The following is a 20401-nucleotide window of genomic DNA, read 5'->3' on the forward strand; positions in this document are numbered from 1 at the left end:
AGAAGTGTCTTCTTAGAAGACATTAAAAAGTGTATATAACTAGAAACTTAAATTTAAAGAGACCATTGTACAAGATGATGTAATACCCTTTTTGGCCTTACCTGGATCTGTGACTTCACCATGGCTTGGTGTACTTGTCATTACAAAAGGCAAACTAAAATAATCTTCTGTGCACTTGTTAAAAACCTAGAAAATTTTAAAAATTAGTTTGTTAAGGTATATCTGAAGGCTGGGAGTGCCAATCCCAGAACAATACTATAGTTAAGGCTCTGTTCAAAATTTATTTTCCATTCCCTGTAACATTCTCAGAAAACATGCGTGATGAAATTTCACAACCTAAATCTTACCTTAGAAATCAATTTTTCATTTTTAGAAAATACCATAGAAATCTCATATGCTTTTAAAAACTGAGCATATCTGGAACTGATCAGTACTTGAATAAGAGACCCCAATGAGAAAAAAGAATATGTTGAACTTATGTATATTTATGCAACAGACAATTAAGTGTGTGCAGGCCTCAACTAGTACTACTGACTGACAGAACATGAAATAGTTCATAATCCAATTGTTTTCAGTGGGACTATTTGTCAAGTAAGGTACTATTCGGGGTAAATAAGGTTATCTGAATATATCCTAAAATTTTATAATCCCTGGATAATTTTCTGTATTCTAAATTACCCACAATAGACTTTGCAATTTTAATTTCTCGCAGGCTGAATATCTATATTTTTTTTTCGGTCATTGTTCTCAAATTATTGTAGCTTTCTGTAAAACAGAATATTTGGGGGGGGATGAAATTTTTCATTCTTGTTCTTATGCCAAATATTACCATTTTTGGAAATTCTGGTAACATTATTTTTAGTTGTTTTGACTTATAGTTAGGCTTGGAAGGATATTATCAGTAAGCATCAATTTCAGCATACATACACAAACCAACTAAAAATATTTCCACCTATAATAATCAACATTTACAAATAGGCAAAGTAAGAAAAATGCTCCTTATTTGTTTGATTTAAGGATTTTGTATATTTCTACATGATAATAATGTTTTAATGGCTATAAATCTTTAACTTCTTGAATTTCAACATCTACTGTGACTAAATATTTATTAACCCTTCAGTTTCTCACAACTGAAAATTTAAATCTATAAAAATTGAAAAAAATGCTTAAAACTAATTATTATCCATCAAAATTATTAAAAAACAAAATACCAAATTCTGTCGGGGCTAGCTACAACCGTAATTCTCCCTGCAGCTTTCAGAGTGCAACAGATGTAACCTTCCAGATACACATACACCAAATAATGCATGGGTTTTCAACCTTTTTCTTTCTGAGGCTCTCCTCTCCCCACTCTCATGCTATACAAGTTCCACGGCCCACTTGTGACACTGCAACAGTTTTTCAGTAGATTAAAAGCCAGGGCCAGTGTTAGGGGGTAGCTAGCAGAGCAATTGCCCAGGACCTCACACCACAGGGGGCCCCGCGAAGCTAAGTTGCTCCGGCTTCAGCTTCAGCCAGGAGCATCGGGGCTCAGGATTCAGCTTTCTGCCCTCGATTCCACTGGCCCTGCTCTCTAGTTTATTTTGGCAGAGACCCTGAAACCTGCTCACGGCCCCATTGGAGGCCCTGGACTCCTAGTCGAGACAGGGTTGCCAACCCTCCAGGATTATCCTGGTGTCTCCAGGAATTAAAGATAATATTCAACTAAATTTTATGTCATGCCATGAAACCTCCAGGAACATGTCCAACCAGAATTAGCAACCCTAGATGAGAACCACTGTAATAAAAGTACTTCAATTAGGAAGGCCTAGAGCTTCAATTTAGAAGTTACACTACACTATAAGACGACAATATTTCTCGACAAGGTCCTTGAACTGGTCTCCAAGAACAGGACTTCGCGGAACAGCAGGCGGGTCTGCGCGGCCCTTCTGACATCGAGCTATGAAAAGGCAGAGCCGGGTTGGAAGCGCCTTTACCGTACTGCGCTAACGTTAACCCACAGCCCCGGCGTGGGGAATACAGCTGGCGAGAGACGGCCCCACCAGTCGCGGCCGCCCGCCCGGCCGCCCCGGGGTCCCCACAACACGCAATCCCTGTCCGCAGCAGGAAGAGGAACGCGGGCAGGCAAAGGTCTCGCCTTTCGTTCGCGTCTGAATGTTCTCCGCACCGACACACAGCCGCGATCGCTGCGCCGAAAAGCCGCCGTTTCATCCGTGCCATGTTTACCTGACAGGCTCCAGCGCCCCTGGCGCTCGCCTGAGGTTTAACAGCAGACACTTGGCTGCTGCTCAGCCTGGGTGGCACGAACAGTGTAAAGGGCTTTTCTTTTTCCATTTCCCCAGGCCCAGCAGCACGAGAACCAGGCTCTCCAAGGCACAGGGACCGCCACCCTTGAGCGCCGCGGTCAACGGCCGCGCGAGCCAGAGGGAGGCGAAAAAGGCGGGAAGCGCGAGCCAGTCCTGAAACCTGTGGGCCGCGCGCTGCCTGCGAGGCGCTTCGAAGGGCCAGGCCGGGGGGCAGCTGGCCAAAGCCGCCTTGCGCGCGGGGGAAGGAGAAAAATCAGGCCGCCTGCTGGTTGCGCGGGGACAGCGGAGAGGGCCGGGACGGGCCGCGGGGGCTGCGTGGGGAGCCCTGGCCCAGGTGCTGGGTGACGCGAGTCTGGCCCCGGGCGTGTGGAAGCTCATCAGGCTGTCAGCCGGCGGGGGACGGCTCAGGTGGACACACAGGTGGGGCAGGAGAAACAGGGACGCCCCCTTCACAGCTCAGCCTTGTTTGGAAACAGACTGACCCCGAGGCTGGGGGCATCAGGGTGCTTCCTCGGGGCCGGCCCCCAGAAGGGTGTAGTCTCCTGTGGCAGGAGGCGTTGAGATATAGCGGCCTCCTCTGCTCCAATATGCACTGTCTCACAGCAGCTCCCCTCAGGGAAAAGGGTGCTTTGAATACCTGCCAGCCTCAAACCTTCTCCCTGGGATCTCAGGCTTACTTGGTGCAGCTCAGATATCATTTGTCATTATCAGTAATAATTCTTCAGGCAAACTTCTGCTCTTGGTAGTACTTGTGTAAACCTAATGCCTTCCATGCTATGCCAAATAGTGTCTTGGTCTCTGTATTTTCTTAACTATCTGAGTTGCACCTGTCTTAAAGACTACTGGCTTTGCACAGGTGCTATGGAGAGAGTAATTTCATCAGTGTGCTATTACTGTGATAGTGCATAAGGAGGAAAGAGCCCAGTGGATTTTTAAGGTGAGATATGACAAAAAAAAATCTAACATGTACACCTCCCCTGTTTACTTTTATCTAAACAGCAAACTTGAGTGGGACAGCACTGAAGGTGATAAACATGGAAATCTCCACCCCTGCTTGTTACAGACCTATTTTTCAAGATAGTACTACACTTTAACTTGCCTTTAAAAATAGCTCTTTTGTACTCACTTTATCAGACAAGAGAGGGAGAAGAAGAAATGGAAACTGGGATAAGGAGGAAAAGAAGATTAAATTAGAAGGAACAGCTCCCTTCACTCATTTTCTTTTATCTCCATTTCCTTTTTTGTCCTAATAATCTCCACTTGGTCTGTTCTGTTTCACCTGTTCCCTTCATTCCTTTAGTTTAAGGCTGTGGTGCCTTGTAAAGCTTTACGTATTCTCCTCTCCTTTTAGTCAGTATAACAGAGCGTAGGCCACAGTACAGTCATACTTGATGCACATAGCTTACAACTGTATGTGGTTAAAGCACTCATTTGACTCTTCCTAAATCCGTACAAAATGTAAGTCTCAAACTCTATAGTAAAAAACACTAATAGCATATAATTTCTGAAAAAACAGGATATCTTAAACTTAAGTTTTGTATTAAAGATAAGATACTTTTGGTCTGTGTTCACTATTTGCATTATAATTCAAAAGTGATGAAAGATCCACAGGTGTGAGACAGATTGAATCAAACCATATCTAATATATGAAAGTATTCATACATGGTTTTTAATCTGCCATATGAAAATATTTTAATGACAAAATATAATAGGTGCTCATTAACATTGCCAAAGTATTAGCATAATCTTGAAAACATTATCAAAGCGAGTAAGCTGCCCCTTAAATATCATGAAACTTTACTGAAAAAGACATTCCAAAATGAAGCTAGACATGTGTCTGGAGTAAAGAAAATGATTAGGTGCAATAACAAACTCATTGTGGGAGGAGATGCACACCAGCTGCCGGATCCTCTTTCACATTTATGATGTTTTGATTGTTTAAAAAAACAAAACAAAACCACCCTACCTCTTAGTGGTGTTTTTTTTTTTTAAATAATAATCCTGAGATAAAACTATTTGAAAGTTCATTCTATGGTGAGAAATGTTTAATGGCTGTGTAGAATGTTTAAAATACATAAGATTTTATTATAGTCTTCTTTATATACACATCATATCTTTATTCCTACCTTTTTAGAAAGATAGGAAGCACTACCAGACTGAATGGGATTCTACCCACACAGTTGTGGGCAGTGCCCACTGTGTGACTGGATGTACATTTCCAATGGGTGCATGTAATTTTCTAAAACTATTAAAAAAAAATACCTCAAAAAGTTATTCCCCCTTTATAGGCTAGATTCTGTTCACCTGTGAGGTGGTACATCAGTGCAACAGCACCCCCTCAGGTCAAGCATGACACAGCACTGGGGCTTACAGTCTAGCAGTCCTGATGCCCAGGAGTCTGAAAACATAGAATCAGAGAATATCAGGGTTGGAAGGGACTTCATGAGATCATCTAATCCAACCCCCTGCTCAAAGCAGGACCAATCCCCAATTTTCACCCCACAGCCCTAAATGGCCCCCTCAAAGATTGAGCTCACAACCCTGGGTTTAGCAGGCTAATGCTCAAACCACTGAGCTATCCCTCCCCCCCAAACCTTTCCTCACTCGCAAGTTTTTCAGTATGGGAACCCACTCCACAGGGTTCCAGCTCTGATCCCTAAAGCTAGATAAGCAGGATCAGGATTCTTCAACGGACAGTGCTCTGAGCTCCTTCCTATCTTTCCCTGGATCTCTGCAGGCTCTCACCTGTTGGTCAGTTCATCCCCTCCTGAGCTGTTGTCTTTGGAGAGCTCTTTAGTAGCTTGCTGGCAGAAGCTCCTTTCTCTGGCCTGCTCACTCCTCTGGCAGCCATCTCACCTTTCTGCTTCCCAGCACTTTTATCCTCCCAGCTGCTGTGAGGCTGCCAATCAGCAGTGGCTAGCAATGCTTGTAATAACCCTTTGGTTGCTAGCCTAGCTTGGGGTACATCCACCCCATGACAGCCTCACATAAGTAATTCTATTGATTCTGAGTAAGAGAAGGATGATTTCACTCTTCATAGTATTCTGCCTCCAACATAATCTATCATGATGCTATGTCTGATGCAGGAAAAGCATGCTGCTGGAGTCCTTGCACCCATTAAGGAAATGAGATTATATAGCCTATGCTGGAAGATGGAGCATACTCTGGAACAGCATATGCCAGCAGTAGAACATTGATCTCAACCCCTTCAGAATGTGACCATTGTTGGAGAAAAGTAACATTAATTTCTACTGTATTTCCATTTTATTTTATGATGTTGTACAACAAATGAATTTGAGTGCCTGTAGTTGGGACTGGTGTCTTGAAAAAGAATCCTCAAATGCATATAGGAATCTTCTACCCCATTATAGTCATGATAAATGTAACCGAGAATTCAAGCATTAATGGGGAGTCCTTATGACATTCTCCATAAAACTTGCAATATGGTTGGTAGGAAAAAATACAGAGTTAAATCCTGGTCCCACTGGAGTCAGTTGGCATTTTGGTATTGACTTCAGTGTGGACAGGATTTCACGCATAGTAGGTAAGAAAGAAGGCGGAGGGGGCGGGGGGAGACCTATATTGCTGAAATTGAAAAAGTATATTGTGCTTATCTGCTTTGGAGAAACCATTCCAGAGTAATTCATGTGTAAAAATAATCCTGCCAGGGTCACATTCAGGTGACAAATAATTTATGCACTCAGCCTTCAAGATTTTAAAAGTTTTAATAACATACTTGCAGTGTCCACTTGAGCCACTGTATCCTTTTTCCTACTTTTTCTGGGGCCTTTTGGACCCACTGGATTATACATTTGTCAAATTTCCCAACATGGTTACATAATTCTTGCAAGGAAGATGTTGCACAAGTTGAACAGATCCCAGGAAATTAACTTTTTAGTCTAATGGCACGACAGTATTAGAATCATAGTACCTAAGTAAGAGCAGAATACAACTTTGCATGGATGATTAGATTTTTTGTTTGTTTTTAAATGAAGGATCTGCTACTGTATTTTTTCTGGGGACTCAGTTCAAACTGTGAAACTGATTTAAATCCTACTTCCCTCCCCCCCCCATTTGTAGTAATAAAGTTTAAGATAAATTTTATATGTTTTATATTGGATCACTTCAACAGAGCACGACTTCTGCATCCAATTTTTGTTTAAAATATAGATTACTACAGATAAATACAATATTTGTTGAAGATGCTGCAGCCATATAAAGTAAGTGAAAATTTTAGTATATTTTTATAAAAGTAAGATGTTTCTGAACAGTGTGCATTTCTGCAGCTTTAAAGAAAATCAGCCATGTGTGTAATAACAGTAATATAGGTAAGGTGTTCAGTGCAAATCCCAAATTTCACAGAGTAAAGAGGTCAGTTTGGGGTCTTTTGTCCTCCACATTACTAGCACTTCTGAATGGTTATGATTGAGGGTCCTGAGTTCGGTAAGCCTCCCTATGAGGCGTGCAAAATGCTGTGGATCTTCTGGATGATAAATTTTTGAATATTTGTACAAAATACCTAAAAGGGGTTCTTGGAGTTTTTCCACATGTTGTTTGTTTTTTAGGAGTGGGCGATCTGCAAAACAACAATAGTATATTAATATAATTTGGGAACCAAACTTGCTCACTTTATTTTCTATGAGTACTCCCATTAATTTTGGTGAAACTACTCATTTGAATGATGAGAACAGGATTTGACATAAATGAAAGGCATAAAATGAAATACAATGATTAGGAAAACTGAACTCAAGAAATATTATACATTGAGGAAAAATTATACCAAAAAAACAACCACATAATTAGTTACACACTTTTCGCTTCTTAGGACAGTGGCTTGAGCATGTTTTATTTGAAAGTGATCAGTTAATTTTTTTTTTTAAGTTTTTTAAAAAATTGCACATGTAACATAATCAATCTTCATTAATCTGAAAGTTTACCTGAAAAAAATATAGTAGTTGCTACAAGTAGGGCATATTCCGTCTCAGTCACGTTAAGTTCTCCCATGCTTCTGTAGAAGTAAAATAGCGCAGTGATAAACTCCTCGGTGATACCTTCAGAAATGAAATCAAGCTATTGAAAAATCAATCCAGGAGCAAACTTGTGTTACCATTGTCAATTCATTTTCTCAAAAAAAACTTGAGTAATTTTAAAATACTCAAACTATTTAATCTCAAAATTATTCGCAAATTTAGTAAAAGAATGATCATTCTTGAGGTATTGAGAGCTCATCTACCTGTGGTAGTTGTGGAAGTTGGACTCTCTTCACTGTGAGATATTTCCATGGAATAAATAGTACTTTTATCAAGGTCTTGAACATGACAATACACAGCATGATCAGAAAATCTTACATGACCTAGAGCAAGGGAAACAATATTAAAAGTCCACTTTCTGCTTTTAACTTTACCCTATTTAAACATTGGGTTGCAAATGTTTTGCAAATGGGTCCTAGACAAGGGTGCACTATTTGTAAATCCAATACAGGGGATACACAGTACAGTTAAGTTCACATACCTCCCCACCCACCCAATACTCTGTTGTATAAACATTCCAGAAGCTCTGCTACCTCTTTGGGGCTAATGAGAGGCAAGAAAGGATCCATTTTATTGTTATTTGTTGGGGTCTTCTAAAAAAGTGAAGGGTAGGTGGACATCATCATCAAAGCTATTATAAAAAACACCCTTCTATGCTTGAATGACAAACCCATTTAGGTGCAGTGTCCAGAGGAGCCAGGCTTGCTGAAAAAAATAAGTCAACAAATACAAAACTGTTGTTTGAATTCACACAACTGTTAGCATTAAAACTTACTTACTTTCACTCACTGATGATTGGCATTCATTAACTCTTTGATTATATATCTGGGCTGAACGCAAAAACATTGCTTCCACTGTTGAACCTTTTAGCAATGCAATCTGGTCATCACTCGCTAAACTTTCAAATCCTGTAGGGAAGAATATTCAGTAAGACTCAAAATTAGGGGTTACTGTTTGGCCTCAGGCTACCAATATAAGTTACCAAAAATTGGGAGAATGATCACTTTAGATAAGCTATTACCAGCAGGAGAGCGGGGTGGGGGGAGAAAAAACCTTTTGTAGTGATAAACACCCATTTTTTCGTGGTCTGTGTGTATAAAAACATCTTCTGTATTTTCCACAGTATGCATCCGATGAAGTGAGCTGTAGCTCGCTAAAGCTTATGCTCAAATAAATTGGTTAGTCTCTAAGGTGCCACAAGTACTCCTTTTCTTTTTGCAAAAATTATTAGTCTCTGGCTTTAAGAGACAGTAGGACCCGTAGTTGCATCAAAGGCAAGATACTTACACCAAGCAGTAAAGGAGCAATCACAGCTAGCAGTGTCTTGTGGTCTTTCTAGATATTTTACATTTACATAGGAATTGACATCATGGATCAGACCAGTGATCCATCTACTCCACCATTCTGTCTCTGACAGTGGCCAATACTAGAAATTTCAGAGGAAGGTGCAAGAAACCAGTAGAGAATTTTGGAATAACCTGCCCTGCAGCCTGAGGGCTTATATTCCTATACATTTGTTATCTTGTCTGGTGTAACTGTGGATGGTTTGTTTAGCCACAGACATGTACTCCCCTCTTGGTCTCCTACAAGAGCAAGGGGACATTCAGTTAAATTGCAAGGATTTCTTAATCCTGATCAGCGCAGGTTTACTTAACGTGGCGGTAAACATTCCTGTTTTTCCACGAGTGCTACCACCAGTGAAGCTGTACCAGTGCTAGATAATTAGTGTGAAAATTCCTGCTGTAGACAAACCCAATATCTTTTGACAATGAGTTCTACAAATTAATTGTACACTGTGTAAAAAAAGTATTTCCTTTTATCGGTTTTAAATGTATCACCTTTCAACTAAATCAAATGTTCCCTTTTTTTGTATTATACGAGAGGATGAATGGGAGTGCCCGATTTGTCTTCTCACACCATTCATTATTTTATCTCTATAGTGTACCTCTTATTTTTGACACAAAGTAACTTCACTTTTTGCTGTGACATATTGAAACAGAGTTCAGACAATAAGATGAACAACAGTTCACTTGAGACAGCATTTCTAATTGTACATTTTTGAGAAAATATGGCTCTATTCTCACATATTGTATATTATCCGATTTTTTTATTTGGAAAAAAGGTTGTGAATTGTTCTGTTATTGAAGCTAAATGTGTGTCATACATGTTGAGTTGGCTTCTTGAAAGAAAGAACAGGGAACTGTTTCTTTGTTTTTCAAATGCTAGCGAATTAATGGCCTTCCTATTTGTCATTTGCAGGGTTGTTGTAGCTTTGTTGGTCCCAGGATATGAGAGACACAACATGGGTGAGGTAATAATTTTTAGTGGACTAACTTCTGTTGGTGGAAGGAACAAACTTTTGAGCTTCACAGAGGTCTTCCTCAGTTCTAGGGAAGATAACCAGAGTGTCCCTAATTATTAACATTTGCAAGTAAAATTAATCAGTTGACTAGTTTCTGAACTGTATATCTTTTCTCAGAGTACGCATGCCACATAGATAAATGTCCTTCTTTTAGAGTAAGGCTAAATTATACTGCTTGTGGTGAAGAGTTTGTTAAATTATTTTATAAAGTTACCTGGGAGTCTCTTTGTGAAATCCACTAGTACTTGCACATGAACAACTGCTGTCTCTGAGAGCCTCAGAAAACTCTCTTCAGGGTTTGCAGTTTCCTGCAGCTGAATAAAAGAAAGAAAGATTATAAACATTTGGTATTGCCAAAATACACTAATATTATATTAATTTTTAATATTCTAGCAATTAATATCTTTGTATTGTGGCCTGTGCATTCTGAACACGTACAAACTTCTTTGCTTCCTCTAGGGGAATTGTATATTTTTGATGGGCTGCAACAATGTGATCAATAAGTTGATGTTCCACTGGAGTAAGTTCCATCCTCCCTTGGATCTTTAAAAAAAAAAAAAAAAAATCAGATAAATGACAATACATGTGTGTTAAAGTAAAAATAATGTGTAACAATGAAAAGATACATTTTAAATAGGTAAAATCTCCCACTTTTCCAGATCTAGTTGTGGATGAAACATGCTTGCTGTTTACTCCCTCATCTTCCACCTTGATGCTACAAAGGAAACTGCTCTTCTGCTTGAAATTCTTTCGGAGTCGTTTTGATTTACACTGGACTTCAGTCAGCAAACCTGTAAGATATATAATTCTAGATCAAAGTACTTGTTAAAGTTCAAATACCTGTACTGTTCAAAACAAGCCCTTGTGTTATTATGCAGACTTTATAAAAGTCTGGCACGTCGGTAGCTTATCACCTATATGGAAAGCAGCTTCCTACCTATGAATGTTCTCAGCTAACAGGTAGTTCCAGGTTCTGCCTATGATAGAGGCAACATAATGAGTTTTGTCTGTCAATTCCTATCAATAGCCTAGATGTGGGCAGGGGTCAAACAGTCTGACGTCACATTCTCTTAACCTAGACTCTGTGCCATATGAACATAAGGGTTTCTCATGAAGAATGAGCATGGGCAAAATTTCTTTTTTCTCTTTTTTGTAACATGAAAGAATATTAAACACGCTTATGGAGATCAGTCACAGTTCACCACCTTTAGATATCTCTTGTTGGCAATTTCATAGACCCTTCTGTGATTCAGTTAAGGTGCCTGACACAGCAATTCTAGATCATAAGTAAGTCTGCATCACTTTAGAGAGGATATTTCCCAAATACTGATGGCCAATATGGGTGGAAAGAGGAATACCACATATTCTCTGAACCTAGGAGAGGACCCTCCAAAGTTAAAACTTCCTAAAGCAAAATAAAGAAACTGGCTTTGAAAAATAGTATGCCAGAGAATTTGTTGCAGTTGTAAGGAGCAGTGGAGCACTTACATTCTGCCAACATTCCCACAGCCTTACACTTCTTCAGGCGACACTCCTGACACTTCCTCCGCATGTACATGTCCATTTCACAGTGGCCACCATTCTTGCATCTGTATATTGCATTTTTGGTAATACTACGTCGAAAGAATCCTAGAAACAAGATATTTTGGATGATGGGAAGGAATCTAAGAAATCTTTGTAATTCCACTCTCAATTATTTAAAGAGTTACTGTATGATGTTTCTACAATGAAAGGATCAGATGGTTAGATATTAGACTGATGACATTTTAATTCTCATTGATTATGTTCATTGCTGTTTTATGCCTAATATTAACCAGTGCTTGACCAAGGTAACTCCCTTTCTAGTGACAGGCACCTTACTAATAAAAAGAGGATCTATTAAGAGAGGCAGGAAATCAGCATACCTCCCCAACCCCCCATTTTTAAGTAATGGCTCAAACCATATTCCAAGTAGGAGGTCTAACCAACACTAACACTTGACACTGTAGTTCCAAGAAAACTGAAATGAGCAAAATAATATAGGCCTGTTAGAGGCTGAGAACACAGCAAAGGCGACATGTTTAGCGACTTGGAAGAGGGGTGAACACTGAGGTGGCAAAGTTTGCAGATGATGCAAAATTACTCAAGATTGTTAGAATCATAGAATATCAGGATTGGAAGGGACCTCAGGTAGTCATCTAGTCCAACCTCCTGCTCGAAGCAGGACCAATCCCCAACTAAATCATCCCAGCCAGGGCTTTGTCAAGCCTGACCTTAAAAACCTCTAAGGAAGGAGATTCCACCACCTCCCTAGGTAACCCATTCCAGTGCTTTACCACCAAAGCAGACTTCAAAGAGTTAAAAAAGGGATCTCACAAAACTGGATGATTGAGGAACAAAATGGCAGATGAAGTTCAGTGTTAAAAAGTGCAGAGTAATGCACATTGGAAATCATAATCCCAACTACACATACAAAATAGGGTCTAAATTAGCTGTTATCACTCAAGAAAGACATCTTGGAATCATTGTGGATAATTCTCTGAAAACATCCACTCTGTGTGCAGCAGCAGTCAAATAAGCTAATAGAATGGTAGTCGGAACCACTAGGAAAGGTATAGATAATAAGACAGAAAATATCATAATGGCACTGTATAAATCCATGGTACACGACATCTTGAATGCTATGTGCAGTTCTGATTGCCTGTGATGGGGTGTACTCCCCACTCCAGCTTTGAAAGAGTTGAATTAGGCCAGGTAGGCCCAATCAGTTAAGATGCAACTGTGTGGAGGCTGCCAATGAGAAGGAAGCTGTGAGGGAACCGACAGGAGTCCAGCAACAGTGTGGGAGGCAGCAGGGAGGAAGCCTGCAGTCTCTCTCCCTGAAGCAAGGAGAAGGAAGGGGAGATAGAAACCCCTGAGAAAAGGTTTATCTAGTAGACTTAACAGAGAGGAGAAGGCTGATGAAAGAGAAACTGAAAGAAGCATGGTAGGAAGTAGTCCAGGGAAGTCCAGACCTTAACTGCTCACTATAGGGCACTGAACTGGAACCCAGATTAGAAGGCAAGCCTGGGTTCCCCTACCATTTACTGCAGAGTGGTATTGCTAGGGGGCAGTGAATGGAAAACTGTCTGAGTCACTGCAGCAATGATATAGTCAGGGAAGCGGGCATAAGGACTACCTGACACTGCTTGTGAAGGGGGACATTGACAGACTCCCAGAAGGGGAAATCACAGTGTATCCTAGTCACAAAGCAGCCATACTGTGACTCAGTGAACAGGAGAAGAGCCACAACAGTGAAAAAGAAGAAAGGGGGTGATTCCCAAAATTGCCAGTAGGGGATACCACCCGGTGATGAGTAGACCACCCTGTGACACTTCCCCCTCTCAAAAAAGATACATTAGAATCGGAGAAAGTACAGAGAAGGGCAACAGCAGTGATTAGGGGTATGGAACAACTGCCATCTGAGAAGAGATTAAAATGACTGGGGACTGTTTAGTTTAGAAAAGAGGTGACTAAGGTGAGATATGATAGGGGTCTATAAAATCATGAATGGTGTGGAGAAAAATGAATAAGGACGTGTTTTTTATCCCTTCACATAACACATGAACAAGAGGTCACCCAATGAAATTAATAGGTAGCAAGTTTAAAACAAAAATAAGGAAGTATTTCTTAACACAATTCACAGTCAACCTATAGAGCTTGTTGCCAGGGAATTTTGCGAAAGCCAAAAGCATAACTGGGTTAAGAAAAGAATTAGCTACGTTCATGGAGGATAGGTCCATCACTGGCTATTAGCCAAGATGGTCAGGGATGCAGCCCTATGCTCTGGGTGTCCCAAAACCTCTGACTGCCAGAAGCTGCAACTGGATGATGGGAGAGGGATCCCTCGATAGATGCCTTGTTCTGTCCATTCCCTCTGAAGCATCTGGCACTGGCCACTGTCGAAGGACAGTATACCAGGCTAGATAGATCATTGGTCTGACCCAATATCACTATTCTTATGTTCTTATGAGTGCCACACACCACTTTGTAGGGATCGCTTTGGCCATTGTCAGAGCTGTATTATCTGGTTCCTGAGAAATGAGTTGGTTTCCATGAAAAAGGAACTTTGATAAATGCAAAATCGCAGTGATCCTCAGGGATCCAAGCCCAGCAGAGAGAGAAAAAACACAGTAATACATAGGCATTATGAGCCAAAAGTCACCACCTGCATAAGCAGACACAACTTTACTGAAGTCAGCTAGGCCCGAGAGTGATGTGTAGCACTGTGTGAAATCAATTTTCACCTCACATAATGTTTACTATGAAAATAGATATTAATTAAATTCCACAAAAATGTGAAACTGGGACCAGTATTATAATATATTATCTGTTTCTGATAGCTTCCACAATGTGCTAAGCACTTTTCAAATGCAAAAGAGTGCACGGTCCTTGCCCTGAACAACTTAGAAGCTAAAAGACAAGCAGGCAGATAAAAGATAGAGGAAGAGGAGTAATATGGATGAAATGGTCAAGGGGGTAGTTATCCATTGCAACATATTGCTTGAATAATATTAGCTTTGTGTGTGTGTTGTATGATAGAGTTCCAGAATTTTCCCAACCTATAGTTCTCACAGCAGCAATAGATCTCAAGGAGAGATTTTAATGTAGTGAGGGTAGTGGTCGAAGACTTCTGTATGCAGTGGGAGCAGCAGGGAGGGAGAAGGGTGGAGATTTTTTTTTGACATACCTGACAAATGAGTGGATGAGTCTGGCATCATTGGTGGAACAGAGGAGATGGGGCAGCATGTAAAGAGACAAGGGTAGATAAGTACAGAGGAGTTGAGTTATGTAGATACTTGAAAGCAAGGACAAGAAGAGGAGTCTGATGAGCAGAGAAGGAGCAGTCAGTAGTGGGATTCAAAGGGGAGGATCCCATAAGTTATTCCACTCTTCAACTAGACTTCAGCTGTCCTCCAAAATGTCAATTGAAAATTAACATAAATATGTTAATTTAAAATTGCACATGTGGAATTTCAGCATGCTGCACTGATTAATATGGGGCAGTTTTCTTTCAAGTCACAAAATAAAAGTATTTCTCCCTTACCTTTACAGCCTTCACAAGTGAGCGCATTGTAGTGGTATCCCGAGGCTTTGTCCCCACATACAACACAGAGCTCTTCCTGACCCTTCATTCGCAAGGAGGAATGACTTAGTCTTGGCCTTTTTAGTCCATGATATCCATCATCATCATTATTATGGGCAACCATGCAGGAAGGCTGGTTTAATTCACAATTACTGATTATGTACTGCCCATCACTGTACTGAGAATCCAGGCTGTATGTGTTGTATTGTGACTGGGAAGGTTGTGACTGTAACACTGGAGGAAACTGAACAGTTGAATACTGGCAGTAAGGAGTAGCCTGAAAGTCTGAGTCTTGCAGCTGATAATTGATGTGCTCTGGCAAAACATCTAGATAACGAAAAAAATGAGAATGAAACAAAAAGGTTGTGGAAGAATTTGTGACTTCATTTACCTGAAAATATTAAATTATTTTTATAATGTGTCAATATTAAGATAAATTTTCAGAAGGGTAGCTTCACTTTTGCACCTAAAAATTGGTGTCTGCAATTTTTCTTAGTAAATTCTTTTCATGTGTTTGGTCAGTGTCATATTGTGGGCTACTGGAATCCTGTAGATAGTTAAATTGCAGGCAATTCAGGTAGTGAGAGTTTGGTGTACTCAGACTTATGCCTGCAGTTCATTAATGATGACTAAGGTTGAGCTCCAGAAAAGAGACTGGGTGTCAGTCCAGCAGAAAATTTACCCCTAAATAAACAAACATTTTAAGAAGGGAAACATTTTTGTTTTGTATTAAAAACACATTCCAGGTACACTATATGAAAATGAAAAAAGGATTAACAAGTAGAGAAGGACATTTCAGAAATTCCAAAGGGTGACATATTTTACCATCACATACACATCTCAAAGCTGATATTCAATAGACCACAAATGCCAGAACATGTTTTATTTAATATTTCTCTGTGTAACCCAGATTTCATATAGTCATACTTGCATTTTCAGTAATATGTTTGTACAGTGTTGTGATAGGAGTTGTTTTTAGTTATTTATCATGCTTGCAGTTGATCTAAATATGAAACAAAATGTACAAGAATCACAGAAATGTAAGGCTGGAAGGAACCTTGAGAAGCTATGAAGTCCAGCCCTCTGTGCTGTGGCAGGTCAAAGTAAACCTGGACCATCCCTGACACGTGTTTGTCCAACATGTTTTTAAAACCTCCAATGATGGGGATTCTACAACCACCCTTGGAAGCTCATTCCAGTGTTTAACTACCTGTATAATTAGAAAGCCCTTAACATATATGAAGGCTTATCAGGTGCCCACTCTGTCTTCTTTTCTCAAGACTAAACATTCCCAGTTTTTTAACCCTTCCCAGCATGGTCCCCTGCAAATTTTATAAGCATACCCTCCACTCCAATATCCAAGACATTAACAAAAATATTGAATAGTACTGAAGCTATTACTGCCCCTGCAGGACCCCACTAGATACGCCCCCCTACCCCCCAAGTCTGACAGCGAACCATTGATAACTACTCCTGGTGTACATTTCTGCACCCATCTTATAATAATTTCATGTAGACCACATTTCCCTAATTTGTTCATGATGGTCACATGGGACCATGTCAAAAGTCTCACTAAAATCAAGATATATCACATCTATTGCTTCCCCCTTATCCACTGGGTTAGGAACCCCATCAAAGAAGGTTTGGCATGATTTGTTCTTGACAACTCCATGCTGACTATTCCTTATCCTATTATCTTCCAGATGCTTACAAATTGATTGTTTAATAATTTGTTCCAATATTTTCCAGGTATGAAAGTTAGGCTGATTAGTTTATAATTCCTCACGTCCTCCTTGTTCCCCATTTTAAAGAGAGATACTATATTTGCCTTTCTCCAGTCTTCTGGGACTTCACCTGCCCTCCAGGAGTTCTCAAAGATAATTGTTAATGGTTCTCAAAAAGAAAAGGAGTACTTGTGGCACCTTAGAGACTAACAAATCTATTTGAGCATAAGCTTTCGTGAGCTACAGCTCACTTCATCGGATGTATTCAGTGGAAAATACAGTGGGGAGATTTATATACATAGAGAACATGAAACAATGGGTGTTACCATACACACTGTAAGGAGAGTGATCACTTAAGGTGAGCTATTACCAGCAGGGAAGCGGGGGGGGGTCGACATGGACCTTTTGTAGTGATAATCAAGGTGGGCCATTTCCAGCAGTTAACAAGAACGTCTGAGGAACAGTTGGCGGGGGGGGGGGGGAATTAACAAGGGGAAATAGTTTTATTTTGTGTAATGACCCATCCACTCCCAGTCTCTATTCAAGCCTAAGTTAATTGTATCCAGTTTGCAAATTAATTCCAATTCAGCAGTCTCTCATTGGAGTCTGTTTTCGAAGGTTTTTTTGTTGAAGAATTGCCACTTTTAGGTCTGTAATCGAGTGACCAAAGAGATTGAAGTGTTCTGCGACTGGTTTTTGAATGTTCTAATTCTTGACGTCTGATTTGTGTCCATTTATTCTTTTATGTAGAGACTGTCCAGTTTGACCAATGTACATGGCAGAGGGGCACTGCTGGTACATGATGGCATATATCACATTGGTAGATGTGCAGGTGAACGAGCCTCTGATAGTGTGGCTGATGTGATTAGGCCCTATGATGCCATGTACATTGGTCAAACTGGACAGTCTCTACGTAAAAGAATAAGTGGACACAAATCAGACATCAAGAATTATAACATTCAAAAACCAGTCGGAGAACACTTCAATCTCTTTGGTCACTCGATTACAGACCTAAAAGTTGCAATTCTTCAACAAAAAAACTTCAAAAACAGACTCCAACGAGAGACTGCTGAATTGGAATTAATTTGCAAACTGGATACAATTAACTTAGGCTTGAATGGAGACTGGGAGTGGATGGGTCATTACACAAAGTAAAACTATTTCCCCTTGTTTATTCCCCACCCCCACCGTTCCTCAGACCTTCTTGTCAACTGCTGGAAATGGCCCACCTTGATTATCACTACAAAAGGTCGTACCCCCCCACCCACTCTCCTGCTGGTAAGAGCTCACCTTAAGTGATCACTCTCCTTACAGTGTGTATGGCAACACCATTTTTTCATGTTCTCTATGTATATAAATCTCCCCACTGTATTTTCCACTGAATGCATCCGATGAAGTGAGCTGTAGCTCATGAAAGCTTATGCTCAAATAAATTGGTTAGTCTCTAAGGTGCCACAAGTACTCCTTTTCTTTTTGCGAATACAGACTAACAGGGCTGCTACTCTGAAACCTGGTAATGGTTCTGAGATTGCTTCAGCTGGTTCCTTAACTACCCTAGGATGAATTCCATCAGGCCCTGCTGACTTGAATGCATCTAGTTTATCTAAATATTCTTTAACCTGTTCTTTCCTTTTGTTAAGAATGTGTGCATATTTCAGTACATTATGTATCATGTTTCAGTCTACTTTTCAGGCCTGATCCAAAGAGCACTGAAGTATCTTGAATGACTTTTTGCCTTCAGTGGGCTTTTGATCAGGACTTTAGTGTTCACTCATCCTTAGCCAGATACTAACTTCAATTATATAGTCACACTGGAGCGGGAGCAATAGTCATAGGGCCTTTACAGTATGTCTGGAATAGTTTAATGACACCTAGACTTTTAACCTTTGTGTACCAGAGGATGACAAAAACTGCTCCATGCAACCCTGGGATAAAACTGATGGTCAGCATATCACACTGAATGCACAGATTTTTGTGTCTGAATTATTTTAATGAATTTTGAATCTCTCTCACTGGATATTTCAGATTCCAAGGCCAGGAGGGACCACTGTGGTCATCTAGTCTGACCTGTACAACAAAGGCCCTGGAGCTTCCCCAAAATAATTCCTAAATTCCATATCTTTTAGAAAAACATTGAATCTTGATTTTAAAATGTACAGTGATGGAAAATCCACAGTGACCCTTGGTAAATTGTTCCAGTGGTTAATTACCCTCACCATTAAAAATTATACCTTATTTCCAGTCTGAATTTGTCTAAGTTCAACTTCCAGCCATTGGAACATGTTATACCTGTCTCTGCTAGGTTGACTAGTCCATTATCAAATATTTGTTCCCAAGGTAAGTACTTATAGACTGTAATCAAGACATCCCTTAATCTTCTCTTTGTTAAAATCAGCAGATTAAGCTCCTTGAGTCTATCACTATAAGGCATGTTTTCTAATCCTTTAATCATTCTCATGGCTCTTCTCTGAACCCTCTCCAGTTTATCAACATCCTTCTTGAATTGTGGGCACCAGAACTGGACACGCTATTCCAGTAGGCGGTCACACCAGTGCCAAACACAAAAGTAAAATAAGCTCTCTATTCCTATTTGAGATTCCCCTCTTTATGCACTCAAAGATCACATTAGCTCTTTTGGCCAGAGCATCACTTTGGGTGTTCATATTCAGCGATTATCCACTACGACCCCCAAATCTTTTTCAGTCACTGATTCCCTGGATAGAGTCTCACATGACATCCGGTAAGTATGGCCTACATTCTTTGCTCCTAGATGTTACATTTAGCAGTATTACACCACATTGTTTTCTTGCACCCAGTTTACCAAGCAATCTAGATTGTGACATGTCCTCTTAGTTATTTACCACTCCCACCAATTTTTGTATCATCTCATACTGTATCAGTGATGACTTTACCTTTTCTTTGAAGTCATTAATAAAAACGTTAAATAGCATGGGGCCAAGAACTGATCCCTGTGGGAGCTTACTAGAAACATACTTGCTTGATGATCATTCCCCATTTGAATGTATAAGTGCCAAGATCTTCAAGGTAGGCACCTTTTGTAATAATAAACCAAAAGAAAAGAGTAACTGCTGCAGACAATCTTTCCGAGTTTTCATAATACTTTCATTTTGCTTTACTCACCATAATATTGAATGGGTTCAGCAAGACAGTACCCATCAGATACAGTTACAAAGGTATTTGCCATACTCTGCTCCAGCTCCAACTGTTTCATTCACTTTGGTGTATGATGGGCTTTTAAGAAGAAAATCTGAGGAAGTAGAACATTGCCTGTTACTTCAAAAGGCAAGACTCGGCCTTTCATTAGAAAGAAGACAAACATTACTTCAGAAAGAATTGTGGGAGGCAGGTTAAACAGCCCTGAACAAAAAGAAACCTCTCCAGAAAGTGAGGCCATTTGCGAATTATGAGAGAAATTCAGATAGGTAGAAAGTCACTGTGAGTCTACATTTCAGACTGTGTTGGTGCTAATGAACAGGGTTGAGGATTCATTATAAGTCTTCTCATGTTGTTGATTTTACTCTAAACTATGTTCCCATCCCAAATAATTAGACGAGGATTAATATTCCCCAACACTAATCTCATAGTTAGCTGTGGAGTTGCTCTGAAGCCACTACTGCAGCCTAAAGTCTGGCGCGAAATGATTGTCTGACGTTGCTTTCACGGAGGGAGGGAGGGCCTGGCTACATGTACCCAGAACCACCCGTGACAATGTTTTTGCCCCATTAGGCATTGGGATCTCAACCCAGAATTCCAATGGGTGGCAGAGACTGCGGGAACTGTGGGATAGCTACCCACAGTGCAACGCTCCGGAAGTCGATGCTAGCCTCGGTACTGTGGAAGCACTCCGCCGAGTT

At 40.3% G+C, this 20401-nt stretch overlaps 2 protein-coding genes across 2 annotated transcripts in view; both read right to left on the bottom strand.

Annotated features, from left to right (window-relative positions):
* The window catches only part of SYCP1 (synaptonemal complex protein 1), a 67561-nt gene extending 65227 nt beyond the window's left edge, over nucleotides 1-2334 (bottom strand). Inside the window, exons 1-2 of the mRNA XM_077839332.1 lie at nucleotides 2227-2334; nucleotides 102-186 (exon numbers count right to left, since the gene is read on the bottom strand). Of these exons, the coding sequence (XP_077695458.1) occupies nucleotides 102-186; nucleotides 2227-2334 (193 nt within the window). The remainder of the gene's footprint in view (nucleotides 1-101; nucleotides 187-2226) is intronic.
* A 3742-nt stretch (nucleotides 2335-6076) lies between these two features.
* LOC144278096 (bile acid receptor-like) lies at nucleotides 6077-19758 on the bottom strand. The gene is made up of 10 exons (XM_077839267.1): nucleotides 19668-19758; nucleotides 14764-15129; nucleotides 11187-11327; nucleotides 10350-10489; nucleotides 10137-10241; nucleotides 9913-10012; nucleotides 8116-8244; nucleotides 7540-7659; nucleotides 7244-7357; nucleotides 6077-6882 (listed from the first exon to the last, which is right to left on the bottom strand). The coding sequence occupies exons 1-10, from the start codon at nucleotides 19756-19758 to the stop codon at nucleotides 6644-6646; spliced, it is 1545 nt and encodes a 514-aa protein (XP_077695393.1). The 3' UTR covers nucleotides 6077-6643.
* Nucleotides 19759-20401: the final 643 nt, after the last annotated feature.

This window comes from Eretmochelys imbricata, chromosome 21, assembly GCF_965152235.1.
Source record: "Eretmochelys imbricata isolate rEreImb1 chromosome 21, rEreImb1.hap1, whole genome shotgun sequence".
NCBI classification, from domain to species: Eukaryota; Metazoa; Chordata; order Testudines; family Cheloniidae; genus Eretmochelys; species Eretmochelys imbricata.

What these genes read in the sequence shown, in the direction of transcription:
- LOC144278096 (XM_077839267.1), bottom strand. Translation starts at nt 19,758, where the DNA reads ATGAAACAGTTGGAGCTGGAGCAGAGTATGGCAAATACCTTTGTAACT. An exon ending in TGAACCCATTCAATATTATG is followed by an intron (nt 15,130 to 19,667) that starts GTGAGTAAAGCA and finishes TTCGTTATCTAG; the next exon opens with ATGTTTTGCCAGAGCACATC. An exon ending in CACTTGTGAAGGCTGTAAAG is followed by an intron (nt 11,328 to 14,763) that starts GTAAGGGAGAAA and finishes TCTTGTTTCTAG; the next exon opens with GATTCTTTCGACGTAGTATT.